The sequence below is a fragment of the Hyla sarda genome, chromosome 9, assembly GCF_029499605.1.
Source record: "Hyla sarda isolate aHylSar1 chromosome 9, aHylSar1.hap1, whole genome shotgun sequence".
Taxonomy (NCBI): Eukaryota; Metazoa; Chordata; class Amphibia; order Anura; family Hylidae; genus Hyla; species Hyla sarda.
In genome coordinates this window covers 154,171,446-154,188,463 of record NC_079197.1, presented here as the reverse complement: position 1 = coordinate 154,188,463, position 17,018 = coordinate 154,171,446, and the positions used below count along the sequence as shown (strand labels likewise).

Genomic DNA, 17,018 nt, shown 5'->3' with positions numbered 1-17,018 from the left:
GATGGCAAATTCAAATTTTTTTTTTCAACAAACAGACCCTATTAGCCGACAAATGAGCGTTTGCTAGGGCATCTGCTTATCTTTGACCTTATTGAACTGGCAATGGAGGTAAGTGCCACAGCCCCCACAGATCGGGAGAATGAGCTGGGAGGACTGTGCAATTCACTTCCTGGTAATTTATAGATAAAAATAAAAAATAAAAAAAATTATGAAAATGTCCAAAACTTAAAAATGTAAGGGATCAGTAAATACATGCTGTACAGTACCTCAGTTTTTTTTTTTTTTTTTTTATATCTCTGCCAGCTGGCATTTAATAGAAACATTCATCGTTTTGTTTTTTTTCAGATGGGGCAGTTTGTCTTGGTCATGTGATAATCAAACATGTAAATAGCATGTACCCTGGAGACGTGCCTTTTTTTTAAATTTAATTTTTTTAAAAATATGTATAGAAAGAAGACAAAATTCCTGATAGTGGTAGAATCCATAAATATAACAAGAAAATAAAGGTGGCTGACAAGTATTTGAAGAGTTTGTCCAGGAATAGAAAAACAGAGCACTTTCTTTCAAAAGCCGCTCCCCGTCTATCTCCAGGTTGGGTGTAGTTCTGCAGCTCAGTTCCATTGAAGTGAATGGAGCCAAGTTGTAAAACCACACACAACCTGGAGACAGACGTGGAGCTGTTTTGGAAAGAAATGATCTGTTTTTCTATTCCCGGATAACCTCTTTAACAAGTACAGTTTTTTATTTTTCTCAACACACAGCACAATTCAAGGCTAAATCTTTGCTTCTTCTTCGGGTCTAGTACAATTGGCTTTACAGGACAGTGCAGTAGAATACGCTAAATTAATGTTATTCTATCTGGTTTCCCCGATACAGAACAATGTGAACTTGGTCTCTTCTCCTGCACTGTCCTATAAAGCCAATTGTTCTACAATTAAAGGAGATCTGCAATGTTAGACACTTATCCCCTATCAGCAGGGGTCCGAACGCTCTGCCGCAGCCCTCCCGCCCCCCCTCCATGTATCTCTATAGGAGAGGCGGAGATGCAGTCTTTGTGCATCCCCGCCTCTCCCATAGAGCGGTATGGGGGGACATGTCGTCGACCTCAGTCAGGTCGACGAAACACACATTAGCTGTCCAGAGCCATGGCAATGCCAGATCCCTGTACGGGAGATCGCGGGGGGTCCCATCCCAACAGCATTTCTGAGCATTTGGTGGCCAGTGATGTATATTGCTCTCTTTGTATCCCCTTATTTATTTTCTCAACTGGCACTGTCCATTACATCTCTCCTTTTGCAGTAAAATCTTTAGACCCCAGAGGCTTAGATGGTATTTTTTTTTTAATGGACGGTATCTGGCCTGTCTTTCTGTATATGCATCCTCAGCACTATTATTAGCACTGCCCCTGTATAAACATTTATGGCACATCGATAAGCTCTGCCATAAATGTTTTATTGGGCAGAGCCTGACAGCTGAGACCCAGCCAATACTGAGAAAAGTAACCTATGGATATTGTATGTATCTGCTTGGTTACCTTCCATTATAGTGTATAGAAGATGCAGAAACAGCTGAGCACCAATGCTTGACTGCTTCTATGTCTCTCGTAAAATTTAAAGAATGATCTGGTCTCCACCGTAAATGGGTGTTAGCTGTAATGTGCAGTCCTGGGAATGAAGGGCCACATCTGGGGTCTGCCTGATGGAGTAAGGTTTAATTTTTTAAAATGTCAAGGCCTAGTTTACAAATACAAGTACAAATCTGCTCGATCTATAGATACAGATGCTCACTAAATGAAGATCCATTCTATGAAAACATTGAAGTGCCACTCCGGTCCATACTGTGCCTCCTCCCTGTCTGTGCAATGTATGTTACACAGAAGTTCCCCCAGAGCAGATATCCATGCCTTGGTTTGCGTCTTTAAGACGCAGACCATGGCATGGATACCACTCTGGGGGACCACCGGTATGAGGAGGCTTCTCTGTTCACACAATCCTGCATCTCGGACCTCTTCTCTAGAACATCCATCAACATTGTTCTAGCAGCTGTAGGATCTAAGTGAGTGGTCCATATTGGACCTCTGGTATTTCCAGAATGACATTGAAAAGTGTTTATTTGTATTTTGAGCCATGCTACATTTGAATCTGTTTCAATCCTGTGTGTTATCCCCTGATGAACCCCAAATTTCAGGAGGAGGGAAATGCGTTGGGATTGTAATTATGTGGTTAACACAGTAATAGTTTGTTGAAGATCACAGTGCAATAGGAGGGGTTACATTGGCTGCATTTGTCATTTACCCCTGACCCGATCTTTTGGATTAATCGGGATACCTCTTCTGATTTATATGTTGTATGAGATCATTTGTTTTGACATTTTAACAGATATCTAATCAATGCTAAGTTTTACTCAGGGCTTCTTTCAGCCAGTGATATACTATGAAATCTCTGGCAGACCATAGTTGCTAAGGAACCTTTGGCAAAGTTTGTTTTCAGGCCTGGATTTTTATGAAATGAAAGGAAGACTGGTATTGGGTCTTTCATTCACCTTCTGGCCAGTCCATGTTTTAAAGGGGTATTCCAGGAAAATTAAACAGATTACTTCTATTAATAAATCTTAATCCTTCCAGTAGTTATCAGCTGCTGAAGTTGAGTTGTTCTTTTCTTTCTGACAACAGTGCTGACACCTCTGCTTGTCTCAGGAACTCTCTGAAGCGTTAGAGCTTTGCTATGGGGATTTGTTCCTACTTTGGACAGTTCCTGAGACAAGCAGAGGTGTCAGCTGAGATAATTGTTGTCAGACAGAAAAGAACAACTCAACTTCAGCAGCTGATAACTACTGGAAGGATTAAGATTTTTTTATATTACAAATCTGTTTAACTTTCTGTAGCCAGCTGATATATATAAAAAAAAATTTTTTTTCTTGGAATACCCCTTTTAAGTGTGGCCCAAAATCAGCACAGGCGCTGAAGACAGCTTATTACTAGGCTTTAAAACAAGGTGTAACTTAGTCGGCAGGCTGATCTTGGGAGGAACCTGGACCTTTGCTGGAAGCTGGAGTCCCGAGGTTGCAAGCCTCAAAGGGGACATTTGAATTGTATGAGTAGCCCATTTTGCGGACTTCTTTTTTTTAGTCTGGTGGTTTCTAGTAAGCCACCTGTAGGATTTATGCGAGTTAGTGCTTGAACAAGCAGGATTTTCATTATTTACATTACGTACATTACTTTTTCATTATTTACTTTATTTTTTAGTGATTTTATTTTTGTTACACTAAAAATAAAACGGGAGCCCTGTTTTAAACTTTTACTTTCATGTCACTGTCTCTGACTGCTGTTTTGCCGTTATTTGCCTGGTTTCACAGAGCTAATCTCCCACAATTCCAAAAGTATCCTTCTGATAACGGAGATATAGCGACCCTCAAAGATTATAAAATAATACAAAATATCCCAAGAAGTAAAAATCTCAGCCGATTATATCCAACTTTGTAAGTTATCTGACTGGAATAACAATGTGATAGCATTATTTCTTCTGTTAACATGTTAACATTTTATTTAGTCTGTCTTCCCGGAGGGTCTCGCTAAATTCTAAGCTTTCTAAGCTTCGGCTTGGTTTCCTATGACGTCCGGATAAATCCATGATAGAGCATCTTACTCCATACAGTGTAAAGTATACCATTCTTACAAGAGATAAGTGTGTACATAGTCATAGGATTGGTGATACTAAATCCATCGGCTCCTTTTGAATGTGCGTTAAATAGACTGATTCATGGCCGTCGGTATCCAAAGGGGATCCTTGTGGTATTTTAATCCTACAGGAATGTTGAGGTAAATATCCTGTCCTGTGGGATTTTTAATCGGACCATTTAGAACTGGTATAATAAAGGCAAAAAAAGAAACCGATAACAGCTGGCTCCTCTTATCGCCAACATATGGGGAGGTTTGCATTTGCCATGTATAGAACTCGGTCACTTTAAATTCTTTTTGCTGTATGTAGTTACTTAATTGTGTAATTGCTTTTCTATAAATAACATTTAAAAAAAATCCATTGGCATGTGATACAAGATAAGATCCTATATAAATTAAATCTGCAGGGACAACTGCACATAGAAAAATGTAAACAATGTCACCGGTCTCAAGTACATATACAAGGAAGGAAAAAACTTGATTTTGTACGTTGGACCACTGACAAAGAAATGATCGGTCTATAATTTTAATTCAAAAGAAAAAGATGAAGTTCCAGCTCCACAAAAAAAAAATTAAACTTTATTTCCATTAAAATCCCTGTGCTCAAAAACAAACGTTGAAAAGCCAAATGAAATGCTGACATGTTTTGGTTTATGAAAAAACCTTAATCATGGCTGACGCCATGATTAAGGTTTTTTGATAAACCAAAACGTGTCAGCGTTTCACTTGCCTTTTAAACGTTTGTTTTTGAGCACATGGATTTTAATGGAAATAAAGGGGTTATCCAGGAAAAAACTTTTTTTAATATATCAACTGGCTCCAGAAAGTTAAACAGATTAATTACATCTATTAAAAAATCTTAATCCTTTCAGTACTTATGAGCTTCTGAAGTTAAGGTTGTTCTTTTCTGTCTAAGTGCTCTCTGATGACACCTGTCTCGGGAAACGCCCAGTTTAGAAGCAAATCCCCATAGCAAACCTCTTCTAAACTGGACGTTTCCCGAGACAGGTGAGCACTTAGATAGAAAAGAACAACCTTAACTTCTGAAGCTCATAAGTACTGAAAGGATTAAGATTCTTTAATAGAAGAAATTTACAATCTGTTTAACTTTCTGGAGCCAGTTGATATATAGAGATATATGTATATATGTGTGTGTGTATATGTGTGTGTGTATATATATACTACCTTATCGCGGTGGGACGGTCCAAGCTATTTGACCGCCGGCGGAGACAAATTTGCGAGCTAAGTGCCTCACTATTTCATAGTTTCACATTTGCATCTATTACACCATAGCTGTATAGCTCTCCATGTTTTAACTACATATTCATGTTGCACCTATATCCTTGTGCTGGCAGTGTGCTGCTGCATTCTTCTGTTGCTGTATATCTAGCCTAGTAGCGTGCACCTGTAGGCCAGGTCCATATAATAGTTTGGTATCAACTAAAGTGCTGGCTGACTTATTCTTTGTCTGTATTGCACATACGGGGGAGTGGCTACCTCCATGTTGGCCTTGCACCCCACCCACCTCTATCAGGTGTGTATATAAGGTGGCTTGGATGTTCCAGATCCTGGCATGCTTACTGAACTGTTCACACAGAGGCATATTCACAGTGTAGGGTCCGTCCCAGGAGGCTACCTTATCGCGGTGGGACGGTCCAAGCTATTTGACCGCCGGCGGAGACAAATTTGCGAGCTAAGTGCCTCACTATTTCATAGTTTCACATTTGCATCTATTACACCATAGCTGTATAGCTCTCCATGTTTTAACTACATATTCATGTTGCACCTATATCCTTGTGCTGGCAGTGTGCTGCTGCATTCTTCTGTTGCTGTATATATATATATATATATATATATATATATAATTATAAAATGTGTTTCTTTTTTTTTCCTGGAATACCCCTTTAATTAAAGTTTAGTTTAGTTTTTTTAGGGGGGCTGGAATTTCACCTTTTTCTTTTGAGTTAGCTCTTCTTGACAACCGGCTTGACTTCACTGTTCTGTATCTCCCCATCTACCTGCCCAATGTGGTATTAAAGGACTTTACATGTGGTGAGCTGACAGAATATATATATAATATATATATATATTGTCGGTTTATTTGAACAGTAAGTGACAAAATCACAACAAATCCAGAAAACAGATTTAAAAAAAAGTTATGAATTGATTAGCATTTTACTCAGCATGATTTCTGGCTCCAAGGTGTCCTTTAGACAGGTAAGAAGCTGAGACTAGGAGCACTCTCGTAAAGGATGTGCTCCTAATCTCAGCTTGTTACCTATGTGAAAAATATCTGCCCATGGGAGTCATCAATCTGATTTCAAACTCTCGACCATGGCCATGACCAAAGAGCTGTCAAAGGATGTCAGGGACAAGATTGTAGACCTATTGACTACCTGAAATGGACTACAAGACAATCGCCAAGCAGCTTGGTGAGAAGTTTACAACAGTTGATTATTAACAAAGGAAGAAAGACAAAATACCTGTCAGACTCCCTCGGTCGGGGGCTCCATGTAAGATCTCACCTTGTGGAGTCTCAATGATCATGAGAATTGTGAGGAATCAGCCAAAACTACATGGAAGGATCTTGTCAATGATCCAAGGCAGCTGGCACCATAGTAAACAATTGGTAACACACTACATCGCGAAGGACTGAGATCCTGCAGCTCACTCAAGGTCCCTCTGCTCAAGAAAGCCAATGTACATATCCGTCTGAATTTTGGCAAAGAACATCTGAATGATAAAGAGGAGAACTGGGTGAAAGTGGTCAGATGAGACCAAAATTTTGCTCTTTGGCATTACTCAAGTTGATGGGTTTACAGGCAGCATTCCTCCTCCAAACACAAGAATGTCATCCCTAACGTCAATCATGAAGGCATTTTTCTGCTAAGGGGACAGGACAACTTCAACTCAAAAAAGGGACTTTGGATGGGGCCATTTACTGTGAAATCTTGGGTGAGAACCTTTTTTCCTTAGCCAGGACATTGAAAATGGGTCGTAAATGGGTATTCCAGCATAACAATGACCCAAAACACTTGGCCAAGGTACCAAAGGAGTGGCGAAGAAGCACATTAAGGCTCTGGAGTGGCCTAGTCAATCTCCAGACCTTAATCCCATATCTGTGGAGGGAGATGAAGGTTCATGTTGCAAAACATCAGCCTCGAAACCGTAAGGGGGTACTCCGGTGGAATACAGCGTGTTTTTTGTTTTGCTTTTTTTAAATCAACTGGTGCCAGGAAGTTAAGCAGATTTGTAAATTTACTTATATATAAAAAAAATCTTAATCCTTCCAGTACTTATCAGCTGCTGTACATTAGCGAGAGAGTTGTATAATTAATTCCAGTCTGACCACAGTGCTCTCTGCTGACACCTTTGTCTGTCTGTGTCAGGAACTGTCCAAAGCAGGAACAAATCCCCATAGCAAACCTCTCCTGCTCTGGACAGTTCCTGACATGGATAGAGGTTTAAGCAGAGAGCATTGTGGTCAGATTGAAAAGAACACAACTACACAACTTCCTCTGGGAGCATACAGCATCTGATAAGTACTGGAAGGATTACGATTTTTATATAGAAGTAATTTACAAATATTGTTTAACTTTCTCACACCAGTTGATTAGAAAAAAATAATAATTCCACTGGAGTACCCCTTTAATGACTTGAAGAGAATCTGCAAAGGTGTGGAACAAAATCCCTTCTGGCGCAAACTACAAGAAACCTCTGACCTCTGTACCTGCCTACAAGGGTTTGGCCACCAAGTACTAAGTCATGTGAAGTGGGGTCAAATACTTGGAAATTGCAAATCAATTTCCACCTTATTTGAAATGTGTTTTTCTGGATTATTTTTTGTTGTTATTCCGTCTCTCACTGTTCAAATAAACCAACCATTAAAATTAGACTGATCATTTGATTATTTGATCACCAGCAGGGGATCAAATTATTTTTTCCTTCAGCTTCAGTGTAGTGCCATAGAGATTAAGCCAGTCTCATAAAGGGTTACTCCACCCCTAGACATCTTATCCCCTATCCAAATGATAGGGGATAAGATGTCTGATCGCGGGGGTCCAGCCGCAGGGAACCCCTGCAATCTCGACTGCGGCACCCCAGACATCCGGTGAACACAGTGAACTTCACTCCGTGCTGGATGACTGGCGATGTAGGGTGGAGGCTTATGACGTCACAGGCACGCCCCGCTCATGACGTCACGGCTGTGCCCCCTCAATGCAAGTCTATGGGAGGGGACATGACGGCTGTCACGCCCCCTACCATAGACTTGCATTAAGGGGGCATGGCTGTGTCTTCACCAGCAGGGCGCGGCTGTGATGTCACGAGCCTCCAGCGCTGCACCAGAAGCTCTAAACGAATGCCAGGTGCAGCAGGGAGGGGGGTCCCCAGCGTCTGGACCTTTGGATAGGGGATAAGATGTCTAGAGCGGAGGGCGGGAGCTTTCAGAACTGTAGCATTTCTATGTGGTTGTCATAGGCATGTATATATAAATATATCCTAAAATCTTGGGATTAGTAGCCAAACCATAATCTCTTCCAAAAGGATCCAGAAGACAGCTGGTTTGGGGTTCTTTCCCCTTTGTCAACACAGAGTAAGGTTCTTTATGGTTAGCAAAGAGGCCTTTGAAGAGTCGCACTAAAGAGCTGTCGCTTTTACCACTGGAGGAGAGTACTCTGCATATTTTTTTTCAGGGAGCATTGCATGGCCTACTAGACTTTCCTATGTGTCTTCTCAAGGAGACATATACAGTATACACAGTATTTTTCCTCAAACCCAGGGCTCAAGTCCTGCAGGAACGCATGGGAACTGAGTTCCTGCACTTTTTCCACAGCTGGAGCACCGTTCCCATTAGCAAGAGTCCTGCAGGACCAGCCCTTGAGTTCCCACCCTTTTTTTTTTCCCCCATGACTTGACCCCTGCTCAAACCCATATGAAAGGCTTCCAATACAGCCAGCACCCTACTATGTACTGATGAAAGGCAAGTAAGCCAAAGACTAGTGTTCTCCATATAACAATATGAACTAGTATGCACTCTTTTATATACAGTGGTCCCTCGACATACGATGGTAATCCCTTCCAAATGAACCATCGTTTGTTGAAACCATCGTATGTTGAGGGATCCGTGCAATGTAAAGTATAGGACAGTGGTCTACAACCTGCGGACCTCTAGATGTTGCAAAACTACAACACCCAGCATGCCCGGACAGCCAACGGCTGTCCGGGCATGCTGGGAGTTGTAGTTTTGCAACATCTGGAGGTCCGCAGGTTGAAGACCACTGGTATAGGAAGTTGTACTCGCCTGTCACCGCTGCTACAGACCGTCATGGCTGCCCTGGATGTCGCCTTCCATCACTGTCGCCGCGTCCCCAGGGTGTCCCCAACGCTCCGGCAAGGCCTCTGCTTCCCCGGCATCCTCGCTCTCCGTCGCCGCCATCACGTTGCTACGCATGCCGCTCCTATTGGATGACGGGACGGCGTGCGCAGCGACGTGATGACGACGAGGGAGAGCGCCGGCGATGCAGGGGATCCCGAAGAGGACATGCCGGAGCCCCGAGGACAGGTAAGTGACCATCATCGGAGCACACGGGGCACCGTAAATGGCTATCCGATGGCAGCTGAAGCAGTCTGCGCTGCCGGATAGCCGTTTATGCGATGGCCCCGACATACAAAAGCATCGTATGTTGATGCTGCCTTCAACATGCGATGGCCTCTGAGAGACCATCGCATGTTGAAATGATCGTATGTCGGGGCCATCGTAGGACGGGGGGGGGGGGTCACTGTATATAGATATTTTACTGGTGGTTTCTGAATGGAAAGCTTCACATGATAAAAATATCTTGAAACCCAAATGATGGACATGTCGGTGTAGAGTTGGGTGTACATGTGGCTTGTTATGATAGGAGCAGATGTGACGTGTAGGTATGTATGGGCAGAACACCATACCACGGAACCATGCATGATCTCGTCCATCATCTTTAGCGTCTATATTATTTATCTGCAGAAGGATATGTAAGTTTTGATATTTATACTTTGGGAAGTGATTCCAGCTGGAGATAGACGTATTATAAGTGATGGCAGGACTCCAGACCGGCGCACGCTATAATCTCCATCTATAGAACAGATTGTAACTTGTTTAATGTTACTAATCTTTGCCAGAACTTGTGCTCCTCTATCCTGAGATGCCTTATGGTTTTAACGTTAAACCTCTACTTATATCACACAACCACAAGAAACTCACTCTAAGCTCCCATATCATTATACTTCTCTGGTTGACCATCATTTATTTTTATTATGCATCTGGTCTCCTCGGCTTCCAAATGCACACGTGTATAGTCATTCCCTTCCCACACCATAATATAGTGAACCATCTGTATGTATAAGCCAAGTTCTAGAAGACACCACATGGTTTTATTTCTGGAAAGTATCAGTTCGGGTCTTTACTTTGAGGTAATATGTCTTTTATATCATAGTAAAGAAAACATATGGCTGCACAAAACAGTAAGGTCAAGGTCAATACAACATTTTTGTTAATATTTTTGATAGTGTTTCTATTGAAAGTCTTGTCCATGATTCGTCCATGAGAAATATTAATGATTTCTTGACTCCGTTCACAATGATACTGGAAATATTTTTATTCTTTAAGAGGAACCTGTCATGATTGTCATGCTGCCTGAACCACGTGTCATTAAGGTGGTCCCCAATGGCTTATTTCTGCCCCGGTGGCCTTGATGGATAGATTTCTTCCTATACCTAGAGAGATCTATGAATCAGGGTTGTGGGGTGGGGAGAAGCTTCTGGGGAGCACGCCTGATGACTTGTGGTTCAGGCAGCATGATGAGATTACCTTTAAAGGGGTTATCCAGGAAAAAACTATATATATATATATATATATATATATATATATATATATATATATATATATATATATATATATATTATATTTTACTCGCATCATGGAAAAAATTCACAGCTTTTTGGATTATACTATTGTGGTGTGCTGCCTTTATCCATTATGTATCCAGTAGAACCGGACCACCAAGGTTCAATAGGCCTGCACCCATTTCACTACTCTGGATGTGCTGCTTCTTATGGACTTGAGATATATATCTCAACTGACTCCAGAAAGTTAAACAGATTTGTAAATTACTTCTATTAAAAAATCTTAATACTTTCAGTACTTTTTAGCTGCTGAAGTTGAGTTATTCTTTTCTGTCTAAGTGCTCTCTGATGACACATGTCTCAGGAACTGTCCAAAGTAGAAGCAAATCCCATAGCAAACCTCTTCTACTCTGTGCAGTTTCCGAGATAAGCAGAGATGTCAGAAGAGAGCACTATGGCCAGACAGAAAAGAACAACTCAACTTCAGCAGCTGATAATTATTGGGAGGATTAAGATTTTTTAATTGAAGTAATTTACAAATCTGTTTAAGTTTCTGGACCCAGTTGATATATAAAAAAAGTTTTTCGATTCAAAGGAAATCTGTCATTAGTTTCACCTGCACTAGCCTGATGGTAAAGACAGTGCAAGTGACACTGATAACAACCATACTTACCTGGCCCTGTTCCATGCTCTGGTTCTTCCACAATCTTGTGCCGCATCTTCCATTTTGGAGACTGCTGCTGTTCTCTCCTGGGTCCTGCTGCTAGAAAACAGCAGCAACGACGTCTCAAACCTCTGACCATGCTCCATGTCGGCCCTGGAACGGAAGATGGGGTGGAAGAATCAGAGCACGGAATGGGACCAGCTAAGTTTCATTGTCAGCAGTGTCACCTGCACTACCTGTTTGCACTGACAGGTTAGTGCAGGTGAAACTGATGACAAATTTCCTTTGAGTTCACTTAAAACCCTACTGGGCTGATCCAGAGGAAGGTAAACACCCCTCATGAGGCTGATGTCAATTGCTCTATACCAGGAGGGGAAAAAAATTGTTCTCAACTGGCAGAATAAATCCCTAGATCAAGGATGTATCCCCATAAATCTAGTGACTGTAACCTGTAATGTTATTACTGTCCAGAAATGCATCCAGGCCACTTTTTGAACTCTTTTATTTAGTTCACCATGACCACCTCCTCTGGTAGAGAATCCCATAGCATCACTGCTCTTACAGTAAAGAATCCCCGTTTGTGCTAGTGTAAAAACCTTCCCCCTAGACATATTATATTATAGATACAGTCCTGGTTATAGATATAGTCCACAAGGATATTATACATGGATTCTGCCTTCCAGCAGCCTCCCATTGAATCAACAGCTTAGTTCACGAATTGGAAATGTTATGGTGGAGCTTCCAATGAGGAATTGGGTTCTGACAGAACACTAAACCTGGTCAATCATATGGCGGAATCACCCGGAGAAGTCCTGTTTGTCAATAGGATGGTGCTTAAGTCGGTGGAAAATTGCCATGGACGTAAGTGCGGATTCCGAATCCTTCCTACTCTATTTACCACGAAGTAGGAAGATCACAAATCCACCTGGCAATTTTCTCAGTGTGAATGAACACTAAGGATCACTGTTGTCATCTACTTTCATTTGTGCTTCAGTGGGGGAAACCATAACGGTGCTTGCTCTGGACACAAAGTTTCTAGGGGTGCAAAATATGACAATTCATAACATCCCTTAACCTGGCCTGGCCAATGTCAAGAGCGGATGCATCGCCAATCACTAGTACTGTAAACTACACTTGCATTATTGCTCCCTAGTTCTGACAACCCATGTTATGACACTAAAATGTCCCACAGTCTCTACGTATTGTACAGAATGGAGAATTACAAGCAGTTGTGCACAGATGGGTCTTGGGCAAATGGGTTATGGCACTGATTTGCAAAACTTATGGACCTTACAATACCATTCAATGTTTGTGGTATTCTCCTCGGGAGCTTAGCTGAGCAAGCTCAGATGCGCAACAAATGTCTAAAATGACAAAGTCTCTGTAAAGGGTTCTCCACTTTTACTAATCCTTTCTTTGTAGAAGGGATTGTTGATAATAATATGATCACAAAGTGTCCTCCTGCTAAGTCCTTCAGTGATCAGCTCTATTTTGTGGGCAACCTTGCCAGTAAGTATTCAATTTCCCTGCAGCATCACCACAGGAGAAATGAAGTATTATACAGTGTCCATTTAAATCAATAAGTCTTTGGCGCTTTTTGTAACCAATCTCCTTTCTGGACAATAAATTAGGAGGAAATTATACAGACAATCCCTCTCTATTAACTCAGAATTACTTAAAGGAATACTGTAGCGCAAAATAACTTATCCCCTATCCGAAGCATAGCGGATAAGTTATAGATTGCGGGAGGTCCAATCACTGGGACCACCGGCAGTCGGCATGCCCCTTCCATGTATCTCTATAGAATACATGGGGGGGGGGGGGGTGCCAGCTGCTGCGTCATGCTGGGGACAGACACGCCTCCTTCTTGCCGACGGCCGGGGCCCTGTACAGGAGATCGCGGGGTTCCCAGCGGTCGGACCCCCTGTGATCTGTAACTTATCTCCAATGCTTCGGATAGGGGATAAGTTATTTTGCGCTACAGTATTCCTTTATCCCCTATCCGAAGCATTGGAGATAAGTTACAGATCACAGGGGGTCCGACCGCTGGGAACCCCGCGATCTCCTGTACAGGGCCCCAGCAGTCGGCAAGAAGGAGGCGTGTCTGTCCCCAGCATGACGCAGCAGCTGGCAGCCCCCCATGTATTCTATAGAGATACATGGAAGGGGCATGCCGACTGCCGGTGGTCCCAGTGATTGAACCCCCGCGATCTATAACTAATCCGCTATGCTTTGGATAGGGGAAGAGTTATTTTGCATTACAGTATTCCTTTAATAGAGTTTATGAAAGTGGATTTTCTAAACTGGACAACCTGTTTTAGTTATTAGGACTTGGTCTTGTCAATAAGTCGGAACAAAGAAGTTAATAGTATTCATACTATCTGACTGTCTGTTATACAAATGTAAGATTATTTTATTCCAAATATAAAATTACAGTATAATAATTATTTTTTTCTTTTCTTTTAGGCTTCCAACATGTGTTATGCAGATAAAGACACATCTGGACGTAGTCTAGTTTTCCACCACATAACCATGCCATGCCAAGATTGCTTCTAAAAAAATTCTATGGGTACAGTTAGAATCCGTAGAGGATTCAGCAGAACATTCTGGAGCTTGGGATGGGAAACTACAGCAATACCACCTGCTTCATCGATGACTCTTTCAAATACAACCTTTATGGAGTGGTTTATAGTGTAGTCTTTGTGCTGGGATTGATTACAAACTGTGCTTCCCTCTGCGTCTTCTGCTTTCGAATGAAGATGCACAACGAAACGGCCATTTACATGACCAACCTTGCTGTGTCTGACCTACTGTTTGTATTCACACTTCCTTTCAAAATATTTTATAACTTCAACCGCCATTGGCCCTTTGGAGACACTTTGTGCAAAATCTCGGGCACAGCATTCTTGACAAACATCTACGGAAGCATGCTTTTCCTTACCTGCATCAGTGTGGATCGATTTTTGGCCATTGTCTACCCATTCCGTTCCAGAACCATCAGAACACGGAGAAATTCTGCAATTGTTTGCGCAAGTGTCTGGATTCTAGTGCTCAGTGGAGGAATCTCCGCATCCCTTTTCTCCACGACCAATGTTTCCAACACAACCACCACTTGTTTCGAAGGTTTCTCCAAAAATATCTGGAAAACCTATTTGTCAAAAATCACCATGTTCATCGAAGTGGTTGGATTCCTTATTCCCTTGCTCCTCAACCTTACCTGCTCTTCTTTGGTTCTAAGAACACTGCGGAAGCCTGCGACCTTGTGTCAGATCGGAACCAACAAAGGGAAAGTTCTGAAGATGATCATCGTCCATGTCGCCATCTTTGTTGTATGTTTTGTGCCATACAATTCCATCCTCTTCCTTTACGCTTTGGTACGCTCCCAGGCAATAGCAAACTGCTCTATCGAAAGATTTGCACGGACAATGTATCCGATAACCTTGTGTATCGCGACGATGAACTGTTGCTTCGACCCTTTTGTGTATTACTTCACGTCCAAATCTTTTCAAAAGTCCTTTAACATTAACCCTCTGATAAAGATGGATAACCTCTTCAAGATTGATTCCGCAACCAAAATAGCACTGCCGGTAACACAAGAGGAACTAACTGAGCAAATGAACATTAACAACGGAGGGGATTTGATGCTGTCGTCTCATTTTAAGGACACCGGTTCTATATAATGGAATAAAATGGGACAAAATGTCTCCGGTGAATGGGACTCTAATTTATGAAGGATGCTTTGAGCTCTGTGGTCAGTATTATAGATGGAATAAATGTGTATAAAAAAATAGAAAGTTTTAATTTAATTAGATATATATTGTCTGGTATCCTGTAAAAAAAATGCAAGTGTTGTTCACAAAAGTTTTAATGTTTTTGTGTAAATATGAAGTATTGTAGATGTATGTGCCCCGTTGCCATTGTTCCAGTATTTACACCTTTTGAATGTGGAAAAGAGAAAAACAAAAAAATTACTAAAAAAAAATATTACACACATATGTTGGCTTCTCTTATTCATTGAGCTTTTCTAGTTTTAATCGTGCAAGAAAAAGTGACTATAAACTGGTAAGTATATGGAATTCTTTAGAGATTGGGTGGAAATAACTGGAAAAAGGCAATTTGAGTAGATTTTTTACTGCAATTTTAGTGAGACCGTTTTCTACTTTTCACCACCAAAAGACTTACTGTCTTACTGTGTATCCATATATCTGCCAACTAGGATTGTGGGGCTGTCACTTTTGTCCTGCGATCTGGCTAAGTTTCCCTCCGGCGGTGTAGAAGTGCCGGAGGAAAATGATAATCCTACTGGTCCCATTCATTTGAATTGGACAGGTTTTTTTTTATTTATCCTGGCTCCTCAATTGGGGCGGCCTGCAGAAATAACTGGATTCACTTTGTCCTCAGCTGTTGCCAATGATTCAGATCACCAGACTATATCTGTGAAAGCAGCCTCGTTCATACAGTGAAATTTCAGAGCGGAATCCGGCAAAAAAATTCTCTAGGAAATTCCGTTGCAGCAGAGTCCCATTGTTTTCAATGGATCTGCTGCATTGTGCACACTGAAATATCTGCTACGGAAATTCCGATTCCAAAAAAGAAATAGCGGAAAATCTTCCTCGAAATTTTGAAGGCGGACATTCTGCCACGTGAACTTACCCTTAAAGTTGAGCAAAACTTTAATAATATTCAACAAACCCAAATCTTAAAGGGGTAATCTGCCCCTAGACATCTTATCCCCTATCCAAAGAATAGGGGATAAGATGTCTGATCGTGGGGGTCCCGCTGCTGGGAAATGCCGCGATCTCCTGCACGCCATCACTGGCATTCTGTGCTTTTCGTTCTGAATGCTGAGTTCAGGGTCGTGGTCGTGACATCATGTCATGCCCCCTCCATTCATGTCATAGACATGAATAGAGAGGGCGTGGAGTGACATCAAGAGGGGGGCGTGGTGTGACTTCACGACCCCCGCCGCGAGAACCCAGCAATCTAAACAAACTGTTTAGAATGCCGGGTGCTGCACAGAGATTGTGGAGTCCCAGCTGCAGGAACCCCTGCAATCAGACATCGTATCCCCTATCCCTTGGATAGGGGGTAAGATGTCTAGGGGTGGAGTACCCCTTTAAAGGGGTTGTGCGCTGCCCTGCAGTTCGGAGCTCTGCTCACAGCGTCCGGAAGTTCATTACTCCAAATGCTGTGTGCGGGCTTCCGTGTTCGCAGCCGCCGGGCGTGACGTCATGCCCGGCACCTTCGTGACGTCTCGGCCGCCCCCTCGTGACATCACGCCCGCCCCCTCTACCAAAGTCTATGGGAAGGGGCGACTTTTGTTGAGGGGGCGGGCGAGACTTCACAAAGGGGCCGGGCTTGACGTCACGCCCAGCGGCTGCGAACACGGAAGCCCGCACACAGCATTCGGAGTAATGAACTTCCGGACACTGTGAGCGGAGCTCCGAACTGCAAGGCAGCGCACAACCCCTTTTAGAATCATTCGTCGATTTATTCAGCCTTGTGAAAGTTGTTCTAATTCTAGTTTGAAGACCAATGGTTTAGCCCCTCTGGATTTCAACAACCCAGGAAAGACTCAGTGCCATGTAACTGTCGGGACTGATAATTTATAACCAGAGCAATCTCTTTATTATTTCACAATGGCGTCGCTAAGTGTTCGATTGTCTCCAGATTGGCCATTCATTGTGCTGTGTCAGCCCGAGGATGAAAAGCCATGTGGAATATGAGGACAATGTTGTATAGGAGAGGACCTTTTGCATGACGGAACTTTACATTTAATAAAACTGCTCTTATTAA

General features: G+C 42.3%; 1 protein-coding gene across 4 annotated transcripts in view; it reads left to right on the top strand.

Annotated features, from left to right (window-relative positions):
- The window catches only part of LPAR4 (lysophosphatidic acid receptor 4), a 56,551-nt gene extending 41,320 nt beyond the window's left edge, over window positions 1-15,231 (top strand). For all 4 annotated transcript variants that reach the window (XM_056538990.1, XM_056538987.1, XM_056538986.1 and 1 more), the window contains exon 2: window positions 13,689-15,231. In XM_056538990.1, coding sequence (XP_056394965.1) covers window positions 13,841-14,902 — 1,062 coding nt within the window. In that variant the 5' untranslated portion in view covers window positions 13,689-13,840 and the 3' untranslated portion in view covers window positions 14,903-15,231. The remainder of the gene's footprint in view (window positions 1-13,688) is intronic.
- The last annotated feature ends 1,787 nt before the right edge of the window (window positions 15,232-17,018 follow it).